This window comes from Apteryx mantelli, chromosome 2 (genome assembly GCF_036417845.1).
Source record: "Apteryx mantelli isolate bAptMan1 chromosome 2, bAptMan1.hap1, whole genome shotgun sequence".
Taxonomy (NCBI): Eukaryota; Metazoa; Chordata; class Aves; order Apterygiformes; family Apterygidae; genus Apteryx; species Apteryx mantelli.
Genome location: NC_089979.1, coordinates 24,677,723 through 24,694,914, shown reverse-complemented (window position 1 = coordinate 24,694,914; position 17,192 = coordinate 24,677,723). Strand labels below are relative to the sequence as shown.

At 40.7% G+C, this 17,192-nt stretch overlaps 1 protein-coding gene across 3 annotated transcripts in view; it reads right to left on the bottom strand.

Moving 5' to 3' along the window:
• PTDSS1 (phosphatidylserine synthase 1) overlaps positions 1-17,172 on the bottom strand; it is a 33,120-nt gene extending 15,948 nt beyond the window's left edge. For all 3 annotated transcript variants that reach the window (XM_067290334.1, XM_067290335.1, XM_067290336.1), the window contains exons 1-6: positions 16,919-17,172; positions 11,725-11,816; positions 10,130-10,174; positions 7,758-7,882; positions 4,401-4,559; positions 788-939 (exon numbers count right to left, since the gene is read on the bottom strand). In XM_067290334.1, the coding sequence (XP_067146435.1) occupies positions 788-939; positions 4,401-4,559; positions 7,758-7,882; positions 10,130-10,174; positions 11,725-11,816; positions 16,919-17,097 (752 nt within the window). In that variant the 5' untranslated portion in view covers positions 17,098-17,172. The remainder of the gene's footprint in view (positions 1-787; positions 940-4,400; positions 4,560-7,757; positions 7,883-10,129; positions 10,175-11,724; positions 11,817-16,918) is intronic.
• Between the last annotated feature and the right edge of the window lie 20 nt (positions 17,173-17,192).

Here is a 17,192-nt window from a genome sequence, read left to right as displayed (position 1 = left end):
TGGAAGTCAAGGTTTGAGCTCCTTTTTCCATCACTGCTATTAACTCAAGGCAATATCCTTTGGCAACTCATTGCCCTTGATGCTGTTTCATCTTTGCCATTGGTAACACAGAGATAAAACGCTTACCATCTGGTGGCGGGTGAGAGGAGCAAAAAACAATGGAAGAAACCATAACCAGAAGAGCTAGCAAGGAAAACTTACTAGGCCACAATCTGTTGCCCCTTTCCACAACAAATGCTACTTTATTTTGCAATTGCTCCATTTATTTCAGAGAGTTGGCAATGGGGTAAGGTACTTCACAGCATAGGTGCAACCAGTCTGATTCCTCTTTTGCAACGACAGCTAGTGTTGGCAGATTGCCACACTAATGTCTCATCAAGCTGAACCCAAGTCTAGAGTTTAAAATGTTGTATAATGAGACAACAATTAAAATTAGGTTGGTTCACTGCCTACTTAAAAGTTTCACTTGTATAAAATAATTCACTGAAAATGCAAATAGCTTTACTACTTTGTACTTTCATTTGGCATCAATGCTTGTAACTTAGATTACAAAGGAAAATTATATATACAAAATCATATTTAGGAATATGTGCTATCCAGTAGCATCACTACTTTAAATGTTAAAATCCCACCTCATAAACATACAGCACCATTAGCACATTCAGACTGCACACTATTTCTATAACACATACATTTTACATATGCAGAGAAAAAGGTCTATTTCTCAAGAAACTGAATTTATTATAACATTAAACATTATGCTTATCAAGCTTTAATTTAGACCTACTTGAAGCTTGCCCAGTGATAGGTCCTCATCTCCAAGAAACGACAAACTACCATTCCCAACCAGATGCCACCCCCGTTACAAAGCAGGATGTCCAAAATGACTTGATCCCACCAGCATTCAGCAAAATTAGGCAGAAGATGCATGAAGAAGAGCTAAAGAATACAGCAAAAAGATTCTGGGTAAGGAACAGCACAGAATTCATATAAAGTTACTTTTTAAGAACATATTCAAAATTAGCTTTTCAGTAAATGTCATATTTCATGGACATGAGCGACAACCACTGAAATGTGATGGGAATTCTTCCATTGACTTCACAGTGCTTCAGATAGGACCATGCAGGATTTGAGAGATGTCCTTCTCACCGTTTCCTACTGGGGCTATGCAGCATATAAGGCTTTAGTGCAGCTTTTGGCATCTAAGAGGACACATGGAATGTTCACAGAAATGCATCAAGCAAGCAAAATAGCTGCAGTTTTTGGAGAAATGAGGGTGTTTTGTGCTTTTCTTTTTTTTTTTTTCTAAATTAGTCTCAAGAAGCTTGTTTTCTATACCAGCAACAAGATGCAGTAAGTAGGATGTATGCACATTTAACAACTGTCAATACTAAAGCACATCGGAATTCAAGACTTAAGACTTGTTCTAATTTAATGTACATTTCAGAACTCTTTCTTTCATTCACCTTTTAAGGGAATTTAGTGACTCTAAAAAGACTAAGAGGTCATCAGCATTTCAGACAATACAAGCTTTGCTTTGCTGTTATCCTTGATCCAGAGTGGCTTAGGAAGAGGATATTCCACTCTTCCTTCCTATTTGGTCTCTGGTAACCACTAACTGTGAAGGTGCTTTTAAGAGGAAGATACTGAAAATCAGGCCAGAAGCAAACCAACATCATATTGAAAAGCTTCCACCATCTGGATCTAGCTTCACATATTCAGCCCCTTAAAGATTTTCTCTGGAAAGTATACAAATCACTTACTTTTAAAGCAATCTGTTCCTTTCTGAACTTAATCCTCACCTTAACTGAGAACCACCATGAGGCATCAGTAAATCAATTAAAAGTATTTACAAAGTGGTGAGTTCACATTTTTGACAGAGTGAAGGAGGATGACTGCCCAGATGGCCAGAGTTAAGACCCCAGAAATGGATTCAACTCCTTTCATTCTACTTTAAAGGAAAACACTTGTCTTCTCTATGCCACAAGAAAAAAAAAAAAAAAATCACATCAATCCCCAAACCAAAGATTAAAAAAGTTAGCTGTGTACTGGAAACCAAGAGGGCTGTATGTTAAGCAGCCCCTTCGAAATACTCAAGGAGCTGCTTAACAAAACACAGCAAACCAGATAATATTCTTACCTCCCATAAACACATTACAATTTTGTCACCTAATGTGTGTGTGTATGTATATACATATATATATATATAAATATATATATATGTAAAAATCGATTTGTGTGTCTGTGAAAGATTACTAAAAGGGTTTTATAACAGAGTATCTTTTTGTATGAATCCAAAAAATTCAAATGCGGGGAAAGGAACAAGAAGAATGTTTTTGGTATAAAGCAAGAGTAAATTGTAGTCAATTTATAATAAACTACGGTGATTGACACTGGCAATGACATTTCCCTTGAAAACCCTTGCAAAAGCAGAAGTATATCAAAACAGCTCATTTTCCTTGACCAAGACTATGTAAATTTCAACCTGTAGAAAGGAAAACTTGAATTTCTTCTCAGGACCCAAGCTATATATGTAGCTTGTTATCCTGCTACAAACGGTTTCCCTTTCAAGGTTTTAAGTAGATCTAATGTGAAAGGGGCATTAGGCTATGAATCTTAATCTACAATAGTCCTCAAAGACATCACAAGTTACAGCTAATAAGGCAGCAAAAAACAGCACAAGTGTTTACCAGACCATCTCTAAGGTGCTGGCTGCTCTCAAAACAAGGTCTGCCTGCATCTCAACTTAATCTGATAGTATGGAACGTGAGTCAAGTGTCCCATTTCAGAATGAGAAGCCAGTTGAAACCCATTAACGTTAATAGGAGACGCATGGCTAAATCCCTGTGTAATTGCCCTGATAACTTCTCTAGGTTTCTAGTGACTCTCCTGAATCAACTAATTCATTTAAAAAATACATTTGAGCAGTGATAAGCCTTCTATATGTTGAACCTTACCCAACCCATTGTGTATTCTGGTAAACTGCCTTTCAATGACAGGGAATGCTGGACAACCCACACGGTGTCAAATTGGAGACAATGGCAGTGCAATGATCTATTGAACGATAAGAGTGTGTGTGAAACATGCCCAAATTTAAACTTGTTTTCCAGAGGGAAAAACGAGTACAATAACTAGCAAATTTGTTGTGCTGTACGGATAGGTACTTGTGGAATACCAATTTTTAACTGAACAATTTCAGAATGGCCTGGAAAAAGAGAGTATCCTTGAATGTCACAGAATAAAAACATGTTTTGAAAAGGAGCTAGTGGCACCAATATTTTCAAACCCAGCAGTTTAATTTTAGAGAATTAGATCTTTATCTACATTTTTGAATTATAAATGCCTTGACAGATGGGCCAAACATCCTCAAGACAGAAAACTTTACAGAAAACTGAGATTTTAAAGATTAAACTCAGATGATTACATCTGCACTTAGTAGTTGGAAACTGACCGGTTAGAATATGCTGTCCCCAAAACTGATAAAAATTGGATTTTTTTTTTTTCCTTGTCTGAAATGTGCATTTGTAGCATAGCATGAGCAACAGATCTGGCAATAAAGACCAGCAGTCTGAGCAAAGTCAACTGGCTAAACCAAAATAAATATCAGCAGTTATTTAGCTGAAATAGGATTTTAAAGTGCTAACAGTTAACTGACTTAAGCATGTGCTTGGGAGAACTCTTAGCAAAAACAAGTTAGTGGTCCTCCAAACCACAGTGCAGGGGATCAATCTACACTGTGTGTGAACTAGCTCAGATCTGCGTCTAGTAAAACCACATTTTTGTGTCAGTGCACATGAATAAACTGGGCTTGTTGTGCATGATTTAACAAAAAAACGTGGCTATGCGCTCAGGCCTCAAGACCCAAAACAACACACTGCATGATGTCGTGTCATTTCATATGGACTTCTCCTCATGGGTCCTCATGTTTTCCTCAGGGATCCCCCCATTCCATTTCACTGTATAGTACACACATGACCACCACTTTACAAAATATTTAAATACTGTTGTATTGAGGGCAGGCAGTAGATCACAGGTATTGTAAGGTGGTAAAGGGAAAGGACTGCACTAAATCAGAGAATACCAGTTAGAATCTGAAACATCACAAGCGTTGAGTCCCGTAACAACAGAAAAACAAAGTATGGATGGCACCAGTGGACTGAATTAGATTTCCCTCCTACTTCAAGTATTAGTAAGCCATCATCTGCACAACATATCTAAATCCTGACTTGCCCTCTTCACTAATGCAACTGCATCAATTACTCTGCATCTGGTTTATAGGCTTTAAATATAAATCTGTATCGAGAACTATCAAGTCATCCTTCTAGTAATCTTCACGCTTCCTCGCAGAATGAGTAAAGTCTCATACATTTTCATATACTGGAAATAAGTGGGTGGCCTACCTCAGTGAGCTCCCAAGTGATGCTAATAGTCCAGCATAACCCATAGCTGCGGATCAGCAAAGCCTTCATGGCCCACCCCCAGAAATGCCCAAAAGCAAATATATCAAAGTGGCTGAGGATTCTCTCCCAAGTGATAACATGGCAGTTCACAGCATATTCCTGTTAATAACAAAAAAAAAAAGAAAAAAGAAAAGAAAGCCTCAATGAACAGGTAACTTCAGAAACACTAGAATAATGAAACTTCTTTCTATCCAGTGCAACAAGCTTGAAATTATAAAGATATTAAAATATATATTACTGCCCTACCTTTTCCTTCTTATCAAGAAAACCTGCAATATCAAGTGTCATCATAATACAGTTCTAATTTGAAAGGAGATAGCACAGACCTTGGAACCTGGAGGAGCATGTATAACTTATGCGACCAAAGAACAGGAGGAGCAATAAAACAAATAATTAAAAAAACCAGCAAACAATAATAACCTAGAAAATTGTGTGTGTGTGAGTGAGTGTGAGTGTGAGAGAGAGAGAGAGAGAGAGAGAGAGAGAGATTTGAAATATCCACCTTTCCTCATTTTCCTGCTGACATCAGTGGCTAAACCTCATCAGTCTGCCTGGGACACAGCCATAGATGTGTTGTTCATCTCAATGTTCATTTGAGCACCCTTTTTGTCTTATTTTTCTCAACAAAGCAACTTCCCAGACCACATTCATATTCAGAAGGTTTAGTCACATGGCCGAAGTAAAAATCAAAATGAACCTGCAACTGTTCTATCACAGATGAGTGGCAGATTCCTCAAGAATATTAATTAATATTCTAGTCATTAATATTAAAGGAAATGTGTTCTCTCATCATATTATACAGCAAGTGCTAAAAAGCACTGCCCAATTAAAAAAAAATCTGTATTCCATCTGGAGGCTACATACGTGGAGTTTTGTCTTGTCACTGGGCACAAATTAAACAAGATTATTCCCAACTGTAAACAGACTCTAAAAAACTCTGCTCACCATCCTCCTAAAATATATATTGCCACCTGCAGGTGACAATACAGCACTGCTCGGTGCTGTTGCTGTTGGTGCTCTCTGAAGTGAAAGCATGGTGCTGCTTCTTGCACATGTCAGTGCTGATGATCATTCACAGAAAAGTGTATCACTTATCTTAAGAATGTCAAAGCTGCAGCTTTACTGCATGCATCCAGAGGTCTGAAACTGCCAAACTTATTTGCTGTATTCCCTGTACAGCTCTGGAATGGGGTACGCTTTTGCAGAATAGGGGACAAATCCACATACACTAGATCTGTCTTCCACATTTCTGCTTCTTTTGCTTCATTCATATATGCAGAAAAAGATTCAGGTTCAAACCACAGGAAGCTTTGAGCTGGAGTCATTTTGGCACCACGATCTATATACACACAAAGTCTTATAGCCACTGTGTTTCATTTCCTGAAGAAAAGGATGAGAAGCACTGAATGTACAATGGAAGGTGCAGGCTCCTAGTAGTAGCATGGTATCTGAGATTCTATACAGAGTGGACACAGTAAAGTTGCTCTAAAACTAAATTTCTTTTGTGGGGCTCTTGCTTTTTTGCTTTTATTATTTTTACCAAGGCTCTTCCCCCATAACTCCTCTTTCTAACTGCAGTTCTGCCAGTCATACACACACAGAAATGTGTTTAACTTCCTTCTATACTCAAACAACTTTGCTAGCCCCATGCAAGACACCAAGCTGTAGCCTTCATTGTTGTGCACCTTTTCCCACAAAAAATTTACTCCAACTTTAAATGACAGTATTATCAGGACTGTGAAGAAGTACAGAGTAATTTTCTGCTGACTGCTGTAGTCAGGGAACCTGCTGTAGTGCGGTTCTGTGCCAGCAGTAATACTAGTCCCCCCCCAAATTGAATCTATTTATTTCTAACTTAAACGACAGGAGAGCCAGGCGAGACTAACTTACAGATTCAGATTCCTCCTCATGCCAGCTCCTTCTGCTGCTCAGCAACATCACTAACCCCCGTGCTCAAGTTCCTTCTAGGAATGCGACAAGAGACAGAACTGCCTCACCTTTCCAGTTTTCCCACTACCCTACTCTACCCATAGCAGTGGGCTGCCCACTCCTCCTCACCACCACACACCTCCTGCAAAACAGAAGGTCCCAGTGCTGTCATGCAGTTGCACAGCATGTACTGTTGATCAGCTGAGGTGCAACACAAGCAGCATCCAGATTTTTCCAGGTAAGCAGCCTGCACATGGCCCTCGCTGTCAATCAGTTGATGCAAGCTAACTGCACTGCAAAGATTTGCATTCTCTTTTACGTGCCACAGAGCTGGAGTTTGCAGTCACTGATAATTAGGTGCTGTGTGGTAGTTGTCATATGCAGTAAATGGCTATTTGCAGGAAGTGACCAGTGTATTTCCTTACTCTTGAGGCAAGAGTCTGAAAACAGCACCTACCATACAACAGGTGATTGACAGTGGCTGTTGTGTGTGGATACCCAAACCCAAGGACAAGCAGGCATGCTGGTCATGTGGTGGGCAGTAACTTGACAAAAGAGGAAGAGGATTAAACTGACTACTCTTGCCTCCCCCTGCAACAACCATCCTCTGCCTGGTGCTCAATTGCTTATACCCTCTTCTGCCTGCATCCAGACATACCTCACATGCTCTTCCCATGCCCCCCTTCACCAGCTCAGCCCCCTGTGCTAGGGTCCTTACCTGAAGGAAGTTCTCTGCACTGAAATCTCTTTGCAAGCTGTTTAACAGGTGGAAGAGCAAGCCTGGCTTTCTGTGCCACTCAAGATCACAGTCTGTGGATCTAATTTCCCAGTAGTACCAGCACAGGTTGCTTAGCTGGGTGGCTGAAAAGCAGCAGAGCCGTGCAGTTGCTGTTTTTGGCCTTCTACCTACTTGGTAGCATGACAGCCACATGCCAAGTTCAGAGCAATAAGGCAAAACCAAAGTTCTTTTACGACAGCATTGTGGCAAGTCAAAAAAAACTGATCTGAGGGCCACATATCATGCAGGCCTCTTCTAGATACTACCATGATAAAGGTATTTCCAATATCCAGGTTCATATCTATTATTTTAAGGAATCCAAAACCATTCCAGTTCAAACATTTCTCACGCTCCCCACTGCACACCCATTTGAAAGCCTACCTTAGAAAGAACAGAGAGAAGGCTGGTTTTCTCACCCATTGATTTCAATGGAAAGAAACAGCAGTTGATATGAAAGGCTTGTTGACTCTGGTGAGTACAGACATCAACTTGTCCTGCTCATGCAATCAAATTCAGATTTATCCATTCCCACCAATGTAAATCATATGCAAAGTAGCTAAAATGTGCAATACAGTGCCAAGGATACATACCATAATATCTGCTTCCCTTGTGGCATATCGGAGATTAGGGTCCAGCCAGTACATTACTGCTTTTACCTGCTCAAAGTTAAGGAAGAGCACGAACACCAGGAACAGAAAATAGAGCACACTGAGACCTGCAAAAAGACTCGGTTTTAGAAATGTGTTCACTGACAAAACCCCATGGAACCCCAAGAGTCCACAAAGCTGCTTTCAAACTGGAGCTCAAAATCTGCCGAGTTTTCACAAATGAGTTTTCTACATACAATGGCTACATGCAAAAAGCTTAGAGAGCCAAGCCAGAGGGTGATGTTTAAGCATTCAGCCCTTTGTATATTTCCCATTTCATGGGATGTTATACATGCTTGACTGCATGAACCCAGTCAAAACAAAATCAATCTAAACAATTTAGACATGAGTAGCACAAGGCAGTGCTCAGGAAGCCCTTCAGTAAGAGACACATTAGGACCCCACAATTGTACTGGCTCTATCCCCTTATTTAAATACTGTCAGTCTCACTGATGCAGGTCTCTAGGCCTATATGCAGATTTCAACGCAATGATCAGTTTAATAATCCCACCTGGCAATTCTGAGCTATGAGAGCAATAAAGAGTAGCTACAAATATAACCTAACAGACTGGCATGCTTGAGTTACTTTTGTGAAATGGAAAATCTGCTGTTTGAAGCTTTTAAAGATAAAATGGCTGATGATACGTTTTCAGACCATTTTAAGTTCTGTAACACTATTACATTTGGGACTACGTCCTCTCTCCTCCCCAAGTCTGAATATGGATTTTCTTTGTAAACTGATAAAAAGTGAAGAAATGTCCTAGGTGTGGAACTGTAGGTAGACGAGGCTGCTATTGGGAGCACATTTTTACATCACTGGCATGTTCACAGATCAACTCTCTCTCCTCCCCCCTGCAAGTCTAATAGTAGAAATTTAGAGGGTTTAACCAAGACTACATTTGGGAGTGGCCTATAAACACCGATACTAAATCCATATAGTCCAGGATTCAAATTTACTTGTGCCCTGCAGCAATGCCACGAAGGCAAAAAGGTTAACATGAGTAAGCTTAGTTTCTGCCATTCAAAATAGACTATAGCAATTCTAAAGAGAAATTAATACACTGTAAACAGACTCAAAGTGTTATTAATCGCCAGCATATGCTAAAGAACAAGTTCTGCTCAAGTACACAGACATGGACAGAAAGTATATACTGTCCTCTGCAGAGCAACTTAAAAATCACTTCAGGTAAAGAGATACCAAGCTACTACAGCAGGTACAGCCTGCCAAGACAGACACAGGCTACTCCTGCCTTTCGGCTACTGAGCAGGTCTGAGATTTCAAGCACAGCTGAATAAGCCATGCCAGAGGAAGCAGAATTACACATGAGAAAATCTTGCTTTTGATTTTGCATGAAGTCTTTGCAAAAGCCCGGGGGGCAAGCTCTGAACCTATCAGCACTGAGAATGTCCTTTTAACTTACAGTTACTGTAATCTGAAACCAGCAACAGGACCTTTCCCAAACTTCACAAGCAGCAGGATTCTTTAAAAGAGTACTATCTAATCAGCACTACCCTCAATGTCAACAGATGAGTAATCAGCTACTTTAGGAGGCTAGTTATTTTTAGCTTTAAAAGGTGGTGGGAGAGAGCTTTTAAATCAAACATGCCTAATGCTGTGACAATATGCTTAGAGTCTAGCCTATGCTCTGTGAACCCTGAATTATCTGAAAATAATATTTCCTATGTTTTTGCAATGTAATTCTGATGTTTAAGGAGCAGCATTTCACTCAGTATTTTATGAAGTTAATGAAATTATTTTTCCCAACTATGAATGTAATTAATGTTTACAGTAACTTTGCTGAAAGTATAAATTAAGAATATAAATAAATTCACATTAAGAGTACAGACAAATGTATGTTAAGCTATACAATCACTTTAATAGAGTAACAGCGTATTTTCCCACAAAATGAAAAACATCCAACTAAACTGGATTTAGTTACAAGTCAGCAAGTATCTGCAGTAGCTATTAAAAAAAAAAAAAAACTTTTTGGGGTGGGAATAGATAGTGGTAGGAAAGGTGCAATGGCAGTTAGGAAGCACAAATACAAAATAGGAATAAAAAGGAATATCGGAATGCATACTCCTTGTCTGGTAATTTAGCTTATACCAGCCTGACAGAGAGGAACTCCAAAGACATTCCCAAATGCAATTAAGAACAGATTATGATCAAGTGCTCAGGGGTGGGAGGGAAGAGCTAGTCATTCACACAAGTTTGATGTGCAGTTATGTTTCATGACAATTCTGTTCATCTGAAAGATAAAACGGCCAATCCTGCAGAAGCACTGAACAAACCAGAAATACAGTTTAAAGCTTACCAAAAACCATTCTCCATAATGCAGGGTGGGGGCGTGTAAAAGGTCCTGTGGACAGTAAACAAAAACCTATTAGAGGACAGTCACCAAGAACCACAGAATCCATTTTTAGATTTAGCTCAAATGAAGAGCATTTGGCATGAGCACAGATCAGTTCTCCATCAAACTTTATAACACACCCAAAGTTTTGGGGCCCTTTTTTTATGTTAAAAAAAAAATGGTGACAGGAGATTTGGGAGGAGAAAGAGGGGGTCAGCAATTACTATGGGGTAGACAAAATGTTCGATTATTTCTATGGGAGTTGTCTACAGAACAGTACTATGGTGTTTACTCGGCAGACACCGTAACTCAAGCGTCACCTGAAGACCTCTTCATCTGGTTTCTAGACCACAGCTTAGTCTAGCATAGCTTGCCCCAAATTAAGTCATCAAATTCAAATTTCTGTGCGTTAGCAAACAAACATTGTGCTTAACCTTCAGATGGCCATGAACTGTTAGCAAACAGGCCTCCTAAAACTTCCAAATTGAATATCATGCATCTAACAGGATGCAAGATACCTATGCCCCTTATCAATATGAACATAGTTTAATTTCTGGCTATAAAACAAACAGACTTTATTAGAATAAAAAAAAACCCCTCATAGTTAATGCAAACAACAGGAGATAACAGCCTGGTGGAAGCAGAAAATCTCTAAATATTAATCATAAATTAGGTACTAAGAAGTGGCTGATGTTTTAAGTACACATTGTGGATTGCTCTTTCATCCCTGTAAGCATGAACTTCATTCTTCTCTCTCTGACATTCAGCTTTTCAGGGAGCACTTTGTGAAAACTATCAACTTATGAAGTTTAAACATAAGAAAGATACTTCACGACTTAGAACTAGATATCTACCCTAAGCACAGTTCATGTTCATCTATTTCTGAACAGTGGCAATCTTGACACAGTTTAAACTTGACTCCGAAATTATAGTCATTGATGACCTCAATAAGTAAAATTTAAAAAAATAAAATAGGGAAGCCAGCATTTCCTCTGCAGAATTTTAAGCATCACAAAGGCTTTTACACTTTCTGCTCCCCACACAGTTACTAAAGCTTTTGTCCAACATAAATTTATATTGAGCAATTGCAGTTTTACATCATGATGTGATTTAGACTTAGGCTTTGTATCCAACTATGTCACTGGCTTCTGGTACAGTGATTTATGTAAGGTGTTATACCTCTGAGAATCTCTAGAATAACACCTCTGTTTAAAACACACTGAAGAAGACTCCTTTAAAGCATTATTAAAGGACTAGGCAGCATCCTTACTTCACAATTTAAGTCGCAACTGTAAGCCTGCAAATAGGGACACTATGATTTTGAAGACCTGACTTTCTGTTAGATACAGACAAGCTATAAATAACTTGCATTTTACAGATATCTCCACTCAGTATGATTGCAACCCATTTTTAGACTGTTCTTTAACAGTAAAGGAATGCAGAAGAGTAAAAAAAAAAAAAAAGTACTTAAAAGTGGTACTTAAAAAAAAATCAAAATAAATATAGTGACAATAAAGAGAAATTTGCATGTGAGGAAGTGAAGTATGAACCTTACTCACCATTGGGAAAAGCTAGAACACTGATGATTAGAAAGAAGAAAATCACAGAGAGGATACCCCTCCAAATATTATCCTCTGGGACAGAATCATCCCTGAAGAGACAGACAATATCAGAGCGTTAAAGTATCATTTTGAGGATGAAGTCAAAAGACTGTCAAGATAGCACATTAATTAAATAAAGACTACATGGAAGTAAGTATAGGAAATAAGCATGCTGGTTGTGTACCAAATCAGGATGGTAACTGCACTGAATGGTCTTCCCTCTGTACTTCTGGATATCCTTTCTTAGAAGGAGAGAGTTAAACATATTATCATCTATACATGCAAGCCGTGAGCGTTGCTTCTGCAGTGACAAAGCAACAATGATTATAACAAGGTGAAAAGTGTTCCTATTTTAATGTTTACAGAAACATCATCAAAAGTACTTTTACCTAGCAGAGAGAGACCTAGACAGAAACTCTGGAAGCCTGGATGCAGGGGGAAATGATTCCAATCAGGCTTTAATATTTTATCATCCCAGGCTCAAGCATCCTAGTCAAAGCCCAGAGACCCTCTATACTGGGCAGGGGGGAACCCAGAGAACAGTATCCTGCCCCACACAATGTATAATCTGTGTACAAGAGTGACAGAAAAACTTAAAAGAACCAAAGGAAAACATTAAAGTGCTTTGAGATTATTAAGGCAAAGCTCTGAATAAAATAACAGGTATTAGTTGTGCTACTGTTATATTACAGACAGAAGAGAGACCTAAGAACCCAGTTTGGAATACCAAGGCACACTTGACTGAGATCATCCTTTTTTTCAGGCAGGTAGTATATAAATAGTGTACAGCCGGGGGGGTGCGAGAAGGGGACAGAGAAGACTTCTGACCAGCAGTCAGCTTTTAGGAAACTTCAGTAATAAGGCTAGAAAGGGATAAAGCTCTTCCCAGTAAAGCATCTGTCACATTTCTGGATGGTTCAGAAAAGAATCTGTGACAACATAAATGTGCCCCACATTATGTATTTGCTGTAGTCATAAAATCTCTCTCACCTTGCCAAATTATTTCCCTTTCCCTCAGATTTGAGCCATAACAGCTCCATAGCAGACTTTCTCCATTATGAAGCATCTAAGCACCGTATTAGTTCTATTGCATGTGAGGAAAATGTAAATTGAATGTGAAAGGTTTCTCTCCTGCAGAGTATTACAGACTCACATAGTAATTTTTTTTTTTTTCTAAACTAGCTCAGTCCAGATTTATCAGCCATTTTCCAGCAGCAGGTCTGCACAGTCTGACACCTCATGCCAGCTATAAACCCCAAATTCCAGGGCCTAACTCCAGCTCCCTTAGCAACCGCAAGAGCTTCATGTCATCCAGGACACCTCCCAGCCAGAGTCACACACTTTGATGGCTCCCCCAACAAGCCATATTCCTCTGTTATAACATGCAAATAATACACACTCACATGGTATCACAGGTGCCACCAAGTGGGGATTTTTTTTATTTTAAATGAGACCATATTACTGAAGTCACATCACTGTCTAATTCAGTGCAGCCAAGTCAGAAGTGGAAGAGACCATGATCTTATCACTTAATTCTAGTGCCAGTTGGGCTGAAAGGGCCTCATCTTTGTACATCAGGATTCTGAATATTACTCTGCTTCAGGAAAGCTGTCCTAGTCATGCTGCCATCCTCTCCTCCAAAATCAACGCTGTCTAGCTTGCAATATTTTTACATTCCTTGTGCTTTCTCTATTTATAGGCTTCTGGACAGTCAAAATCTCATTCCAATAAGCCAAATGACTGGTAGAGGTGTTTTATTTTCAGAACAGCCTGGAGATACTTTTCAAGAGAGCTAGATGTCCTATCTTCTTGCCAGAAACGGGTGAAAAACAAGTGGGAGTGACAACCTCACTACTATGCACTAGTTAGGATAAGAATTACAATACTTTCCTGGAAGAGCTATTTTGGGGAACCCCAAAACAAAAAGGGAAACAAAGTAGCTGTTAGAGGAAAGATACAATCTCAATAAGCTGCAATTAAGAAAATGTGCTAAATCATCTCCTCACTGAGCCTTCGGAACTTTGATGCTGACTTTGAAATATAAACATTCATGCAGCATGAAGTTTCTAATGCTTGCGTGGGAGGGCAGAAGAGAATTCTCTCAATTTAAACCTACTTCACCAATGCATTTTTCAAGTTTGGGGCTTTTTGGAAGAAAGACAATAAAAAACAAAGGACATCACAAACACCTAACCTTTTTTCCCTCTCTTGCTCTTCTCCCTGCTCCACAGCACTACATTACACTAGCACATTACTAAAAAAAAATAAACCAAAGTCCACTATTACATCATCATCAAAAAAATGAGGTTAGCTGAATGAAAAGTGGTGGAGGTGGGGGAAAGGATCTACCATAATCTCCCCCAAACGAACCTAAATACATGATCATCCAGTTTAATTAACTCTATTAATCAAGGGATATGAAAGAAGACAGTTCTACATCCTCATAGGTTTTACTCCTGCTTCAATAAACCCCTGCAGCTTCACACCAGAAGCTACCAGTCTGTCACCTTGCTCAGTCCTGCTGTTGTGCTCCCCAAAATAATCCCTCCAGCAGCCATCTGCCCCCTTGCTGGTTGCCTCCTGGCTCCAAGAAAGCCACATCCTCCAGGGAGGAAAAGGACAGGGAAAGCCAGAGCCGCTCAGCGCCTCTGCTCCAGGGCACAGCCTTGAAGGAAGGGAGCCTGCATCTGGCTCATTCAGCAGGAAGAAACCAAGGCAGCTGCAGCCACTGTTGAAATGATTAGAGGGATGTGCTTTAAAAACAAAATTGTCCCCACCCTAAAATGGAGAAATTAAACTCAGCATTGTCATTTCTTTTTCCGTATTATTGCTAACTAAAGATTATTGCTATCTGAGGTTCAGCTTTACCCTCATCTGCCAGCTCAAAGACAGTTTCCTCTGCTCTTGGTGATCCCAATGGAGACCCAGTCCCCAGGTTGTGGCTTGGTACATCCAAGGGAAGAGCGTTTCTAAGTTCATCTGAACCATTACATATTTCTAACATAAAACAATTACAGAAGAGGCAAGAAAGGCTTTAAAGGAAGCAGAATTTCCTCTGCCTATGCTGAGGTTCCTGAAAAAATAAAATTTACTTAACAAAATCAGTATGAATATATCACACAAAATCCCCTGTTGTGGCTTGTTCATCCTTACTTTAACTAATCATGAGGCACAAAGCAAGCCGATTGCATAAAAAGAAAAATCACTTGTCACATCATACTGGGAGTCTATGGTGCACTGTGCCCAGGAAGCGGAAATAAGAACACAGTTACTAGAGACTCATGCAAGCAGATGGGAATAGGAAGACCAGACCTGGGTGTACATAACTGGAAGCATCTAGGGAACTACCCACTCCCTGTTTGGCTACTCAAAAAGCATATATGGTTTGGGTAGTGTCCCAAATATGGCAATGGGGGCAGCATTCTGGTATCACCATGGAGATTAAGGAAACTCCTGTGATGGTAGAAAAGGAAAAAAGAGAGTAGCTTCCACAATCTGTGAGGAGGAGAAACAAAGAGTTAAGGAGTTAAGGAGAAATCAATTGGTATTTAAACACAGGAAGTGAAGCAGAGCTGAGGGACAGACGGGGAAGAAGTGCAAGAAAATTAAATGAAAGAAGTCATTGGAATTAGAAAGAGAGCAAGACAAATCGAACAAAAAGTTAGCAATCCTCTTGGAAGAAAACCCAAAGCATCCCACAACGGAAAAAATGTTCTTTGGACCTAGAATACTCAATAGTTCTGAACTTGCTGTTTGGCTCATTCCCTCTCTGGAAGAACTAAAGGCAAATTCCTTTTCTTTCCTGAAGTTGAGTGATCAATTCCATTAATCCTTGAGGATGAAGTCTGGACAAGAAGTCCTTAGTATCTCACAAGCTTGAACCCAAACTATCCCAATGGAGACAAAAGTTATACAGGGACAGGACAAGAGGAGCGCTCATAACAGAGATCTCTAATGAAACATTATAAAGAAGCATAGAGTCATGTCTGATTCATGAAGTACAGCTCCCCAGGACATTCTACCTGAGCTCAGATTTTGTCACCTGAGGAGAACAAGGGATGAGTTTACTAAGAATATCCTCCTCGGGGCCGTACGCAAGTAAAAACAAGAAAAGGGAAAACTCAAACAATTTGCAGTTACGCCATTTTTAATTTTCCTTATGCTCCTTTCTCAGCTCATCCCATGCTTGACCATTATTTTTCTAATTCATATAAACTATATATTTGTATTCTTAGAATGAGATGTAAGATTACACACCAACTTGTACATCTGCCCTAGAAATACCTAATGATATTCTTCCGTCAAATGCCCAATCTGACAAATTCTGTCAATTCTGTCAAATTTTTAATCAACAAGGCCATTGCAATGCATGATTGCGTACAAACAATGTCACCAAGCTGTAAACGAGTCCAAAACCTGATGCACTAGCACAGCCAAAACCTCTCACAAATCACTCTGCCCAGAGACTGCAGGATTTGCTCTAAAGGAGTATTACAACACCATCACCTTCACAGCCCCATTCAGTAGGGGGTAACACAAAGTATCCACAAGCAAGACAAATTCTGCAAGGCAGGCACCCTACACAGACTGGGCTGCTATACCCTTTGCTTACAAATAAGGCCCCTGAAAACTCTTAATTCTGTTCCTAGCTGTATTTCCATGAATGACTGCAGTGGTGAAGCCCACGAAGCTGTTCCTGTGGTGAAGCGAGGGATGTGGCTAAGCCTATCAGCACCGGGACCTATGCCAACGTATGATTAGCCTAAGCTAGCGCGTGTCGTACAGAAACGATGGCACAAAACAGTCACTCCTGCCTCCCGAAACGAACACTAGGTAAATAATCTACTTGAGTGATGTCACTGCTGGGTTTCTCAGTCATCTAATAAAAGCTATTCTCAGCAACTGCTCGAAACATGCACCCGTTTTTGTAAAGACCGTAGCAGAGAACCATAAAACGATCAACAAGTTCCAAGGCAAGGCAGCCGCAGAGAATAACGCTCCCCTAAAAGGAGAGCTCCCCAGCCGGCCGGCCGCCGTGCAGCCCGCCCGCCCGGCGCGTCGCGGCCCGGCGCCCCACTAGGGCCCGGCCCGGCGCCGCGCTGCCCGCCCCTGCCCCGGGACGCCCCCGCCGCGGCCGGCCCGCCCCGCGCACCTGGTGAAGGCGAAGGCCATGAGGCTGAGGATGGTGAAGCTGAGGAGCGTGATGGTGTGCGGCCGGTAGAAGAACTCCAGCGTGATGTCCTCCACCTGCTGCTCGTTGATCATGCGGAAGTGCAGCCGGTAGTTCACGTCGTCCTTGCTCAGGGTCCGGCTCCCCACGCACGACGCCATGGCGACCCGTCCCCGCGGCCCAGCTCTGCTTCCGCCGGGGCGACGCGGCGCGGCGCGGCCCGGCGCGGCGCGGCCGCCCACGCGCGCCTCCCGCT